Below are 5,420 nucleotides of genomic sequence, written 5' to 3'. Positions count from 1 at the left end.
CATACAAAATTGTGGCAATCCAGGGGAAAAGTGTAGATCTTGTGGATGACAAAGGGGCAGTCTTCCCCAAAATCAACAGTGATCATTTGAAGCTCTACATAGCTGACACACCAAAAGTGCCACACTGGGCGGATAAAAAGCAGGTAAAAGCTTCGGTGGTTGCTCCATCATCCCCATCCCCTGCCGCACCATCACCTGCTGCACCACTGTCAGCTGCCGCTCCAACACCTGCCACACCACTGTCAGCTGCCGCACTATCACTTGCCGCACCACTGTCAGCTGCAGCCCCATCCCCTGCAGCACCATCACCTGCTGCACCACTGTCAGCTGCAGCCCCATCCCCTGCAGCCCCATCCCCTGCAGCACCATCACCTGCTGCACCACTGTCAGCTGCAGCCCCATCCCCTGCAGCACCATCACCTGCTGCACCACTGTAAGCTGCAGCCCCATCCCCTGCAGCCCCATCCCCTGTAGCACCATCACCTGCTGCACCACTGTCAGCAGTAGCTCCATCCCCTGCAGCACCACCACCTGCTGCACCACTGTCAGCTGCAGCACCATCACCTGCCGCACCACTGTCAGCTTCCGCTCCAACACCTGCCGCACCACTGTCAGCTGCCGCTCCAACACCTGCCGCACTACTGTCAGCTGCCGCACCATCACCTGCCGCACCACTGTCAGCTGCAGCCCCATCCCCTGCAGCACCACCACCTGCTGCACCACTGTCACCTGCCGCACCATCACCTGCCGCACCACTGTCAGCTGCCGCACCACAGTCAGCTGCCGCCCCATCACCTGCCACACCACTGTCAGCTGCCGCACCACTGTCAGCTGCCGCACCATCACCTGCCGCACCACTGTCAGCTGCCGCACCATCACCTGCCACACCACTGTCAGCTGCCGCACCATCACATGCCGCACCACTGTCAGCTGCCACACCATCCCCTGCAGCACCATCACCTGCTGCACCACTGTCAGCTGCCGCACCATCACCTGCTGCACCACTGTCAGCTGCCGCACCACCACCTGCTGCACCACTGTCAGCTGCAGCCCCATCCCCTGCAGCACCACCACCCGCCGCATCACCGTCAGCTGCCGCACCATCAGCAACTCAATATACACAAGCTGTTGCAGAGAAGTGTAAGATTTCTTGATTTTAAACATATACATATATACAATCAATCAGCCGATTGATTTTAATTACCACTTCAATTTACTTGATTCTTTTATCATTATTTTATTGTTTCTTGCAGACGTACAAGATGCCTGGGCGGGAAAAAAGGTCCATATCCTCCTTTCAAAAATAGGGGCCTACAAAATATTTTACTGGGACATTTACCAAGTTGGTTCCAACATGGAGATGGAAAGTGAGGTACAATGTTCTTATTTTAACATGATTTACATTTGCATGTATAGGGTTGACTATATTGTAAGACTGCTATAGAGGTAGCAATGTTTTTTCCTAGAAAATAATATATTATATTAAATTTTTCTTAAGGCAATCAATGCATACCTGTCTGTCATGGTCAATGAATACAATGACCTGAATACAGGAAAAGCAGCATTCATAGATTCCTATTCCATGATCAAAATGTGGAACAGAGGCACTCAAAGACTCAAGGTATATTGAATCTGAATCTAAGTATTTTTATTTATTTGAATTGAAATAATATTTTGAGTGAGCTATTTCTATAGGCAACTGTTTGAGCAATCTTTTCACATTTTACTTTATGTCTTGTAGACACTGACATTCTTACAATATTTTTTGTTATAGATGAAACCCCAGCAGTATGAAATTATTGTGGGGATCATAAATGAGCATCACTACTGGAAACTAGCGGTAAAAATGATTAATTATCATATAAGTCTGCAACTGCATTATATAACTGAAGAAAGCTTCAGTGCATATGTTTCATAAGACACTTGAGTAAGTAAAGAAACAACATGTAATATTATTTTTTTTAACTATAGGTAATCTACCCCAGAGAAAAGAAGACCCTCTTCCTGGATCCGCTCGGGGAGTCCACAGGTGACATGAAGATATGTTTGGAAATAACATGGTATGGACAGCTGTTAAAAATAAAGATTTCAACGTCTAAGTCACTGTCACTGTCAATTGAATATTGCTATAATATTTTATCATTACTGCTGTCTTCAGGGCATTCATGCGTGGGAAGGGATGCAATGTCTCAAGGTGGAGGTGTGAGACTGTCCCACATCCCACACAAAAGGATGCAACATCATGTGGAGTTTTTGCCCTGAAAGTATGTTTCCTATCCAGAGCAGTGTCCTCAACATCACATTATTCTATTATACTCGAATTTTTCACTTTAAATGTTACCCAAAACAAAGTTTTTAACAGAACTAACGTCAAAAACAAATATATATATATATATATATGTATGTATATATATATGTATTTATATATATATATATATATATATATATCTATATCTATATATATCTATATCTATATCTATATTATGTATATATATATATATATATATATATATATATGTATATATATGTATATATATATATACATATACATATGTATATATATATATACATATGTATATGTATATATATATATATGTATATGTATATATATATATATATATATATATATGTATATGTATATATATATATATATATATATATATATATATATATATATATATATATATATGTATACATATATATATATATATATATATATATGTATATATATATATATATGTTTATATAACTATTATTCTCTGACAGCGGATTTGTCTCTGTTATTAGATTTGTAACCTTTATGTAATGTAAATATGTTGATATGTCTTTTTCAGTTTGCTGAAAAACTCTTGAAAGGGCAAACAGTAGCTTTTCCAGCCACCAAAAAAGCAGTAAATGAGCACAGACTGCAAATTTCAACCACGCTTCTCCTAAAGACTGGTAAGTAATATGCTATTACGGGATGTTTAAGCAACCCAAGAATTGATATGCTTTAAAAGCATCCTTTGAAGTTATCTGAATTTGTCTAAAGTTATCTAAATATTATGACAATGTAGATAGATAGATAGATAGATAGATAGATAGATTTAAAAACTTAAAAACCATCAATAAATTGATAAATTGAAAAGTGATTGATAAAAAGTGTCCCTCCTTTTTTTCTTAATAGATGACCTCAAAGACAGGTGTCACTACTGTGGGGAAGAGGAGCATGACACAGACCAGAATTGGGTAACAAAATCAATTACAAATGATCGCTGCTGCGCAGCGATGGGTTGGGTCCAGGCTATTTTTTGCAAATTTAGGCAATTCTGAGCAACAAACAGGAGAATAGGACGACAAGACAGTTGAAAACAATGTTCATTTTGGACCACTTTTTGAAAAAAAAACTGAGTGACGTACTTCATAATTTTTTATAGTTTTAAATGTACAAAAGTTTCTTCAATATTGAGGCTACAGTTTGATGAAAGTTCTGAAGCTGTGGTTGATTTGTTATGAATTTTCAAAGTTTTGAACTTTAGATGCTTGCTGTAGCACCACCATCAGGACTATTGGCTTGAGTTTACAGTTGAGGTAATCTGGCATAAGACTGGACCCAGCTGTTGTCAAGGCAGATTTCAAAAATGGTCAAAATGTCAGAAATTCTGTTACCTGAACAAAAATCTGATAATACATAAATTGCATCTTGACAGCATGGAAATGTTGGTGATTTGTTTTTAACTCTAAGTGTTTTGCTTCATAAGAGAAAATCTGATGTTTAAAAATGCCACTCTTACATTGACTCCAGTTGTTCCCATGAGAGCAGAATTCAAAATGTTCTCAAAAATTCAGTTTTTGAGATGAAATTCTGATATTTGCCAAACTTCATCAACCATGACTCCAAAATATTCTCTATTTATTTCAGGAAGATTAAAAAGGTATTTAGCAAGAATTTGATAGTATATGTTTACAGTGCTGTTTACAGTCAAACATTTTGATGCACTGTAGGCTTAATTTTTGATAAATAAAAAATCCGAGAAACAAGTTTTGTGGAGGACGGTCTGAAGATGCTCTCTGGCAAGTTTGGGGACAATTGAGCAAAAATTGTGGGAGGTTTTGAAAAAGAACTCCTTGGAATTAAGTAAATCTGGCGTGGGGCCGGACATTTCTGTAAAGTTTGGTGAGTTTTCGCCCTTGGGAAGTATGACTTCCTTGGAAGAAAGAAAGAAGAAAGAAAGAATTCCTAGGAATACAATAGTGTCCTGGCAGCTTAGCTCCCCGGACCCTAACTAGGATTCATGAAACATAAATATTGCGATTTCTGATGTAGCATTACGTTGGACTTTTGTATTTTAACAAGATTTTACTATTTGAATTCCACATGGAATATGTTTAAACAATGTAACATCGATACGCTAGAATGAAAATGTACAGCTTCTTTCCTAAGACATCTTATTTTAAACCCAAATTCTTTATTTTTCCAGATTCAGTGTGAAATTTGCAAGCGATGGTTCCACCATCTGTGTGTTGGAGGGCCACCAACGGAAGAGGACTTCTGTTGCCTTGCTGTGATGTATAGGTTCTATCCGTTAGGTAAGTTCTACTTTTATGTAAGTGAGTGCATATATATACTATATATACATATTTAGTAGTGAGTGTGTATGTGTGTGTTATATCACATTTATTACTTTATCCCTGAAGGGAAATTCAATTCTCAGATAGCCCATTTACCATTAATCGAAGACTTTAAGTGTGAAGCCTGTGGGTACAAAAGATCTTCTATATCTCTCCATTCTGTAGTGAAGAGAAAGGAGCGTCCACATTAGTCCATATCTGCGTTGTTCATAATGGCCTCCACCATCTCCCATTCTCATCTCTCCGAACCCTCCCCGAGTGAATCCAACCTGGCTGCAACTACAGACAGAGTTTGCTCTCTCCCTGTTTTGTTCATTCTCCTTCCATTTCCTTGTTACAGCCGCCGCTGGCTGCCGTTTAACTTGTAACCATTGTGTGTGTTCTATGAGAGATTCTTCCATTATGCAAATCCGGTTGTGTGATTCCCTGTCGCGGATTGGTCCTTCTGGAGCTGAGGCCTGCTACTTCCTACTTCCTGTTTCCAGTTCACGGGCGTCTGGGATTGGTGTGGCTGTGACTTGACCAAACCTGCCAATCAAGAGCCTTCAATCTACCGCAGCTGCAGTATAAATGGCATGTGTGTCTTAAGTTTCGCGCGGCTGTGACCCTGTGATCAGCTTGCCTCCCTATGCGTTGCATATCTTCGTGTGTCTTGAATGTTTTAATACTGAGTACCAGAGTTGGTCTCTCTCCCGGTTTGAGCTGCTGTATAGCTGTTTGTTTGTTTGTTTTTGGTGTGCTGTTTTTTGTAAACTTATGGGTGCTGACCTCCTTTTGTTCTTTAGTGTTTTTTTTTAGAAAGAGCTAAA

The 5,420-nt window shown here is 39.7% G+C and overlaps 1 protein-coding gene across 1 annotated transcript; it reads left to right on the top strand.

Moving 5' to 3' along the window:
- Positions 1-470: 470 nt before the first annotated feature.
- Positions 471-4,914, top strand: LOC115584744 (protein transport protein sec31-like; the record flags this gene model as incomplete). The annotated part of the gene is made up of 10 exons (XM_030422406.1): positions 471-1,140; positions 1,254-1,372; positions 1,499-1,621; positions 1,775-1,840; positions 1,972-2,060; positions 2,159-2,264; positions 2,835-2,940; positions 3,167-3,228; positions 4,461-4,569; positions 4,777-4,914. Coding segments are annotated over 10 exons (1,476 nt in total), but the record flags the coding sequence as incomplete, so codon positions are not given.
- Between the last annotated feature and the right edge of the window lie 506 nt (positions 4,915-5,420).

The sequence above is a fragment of the Sparus aurata genome, chromosome 7, assembly GCF_900880675.1.
Source record: "Sparus aurata chromosome 7, fSpaAur1.1, whole genome shotgun sequence".
Taxonomy (NCBI): Eukaryota; Metazoa; Chordata; class Actinopteri; order Spariformes; family Sparidae; genus Sparus; species Sparus aurata.
This window is presented reverse-complemented; position numbering and strand designations above follow the sequence as displayed.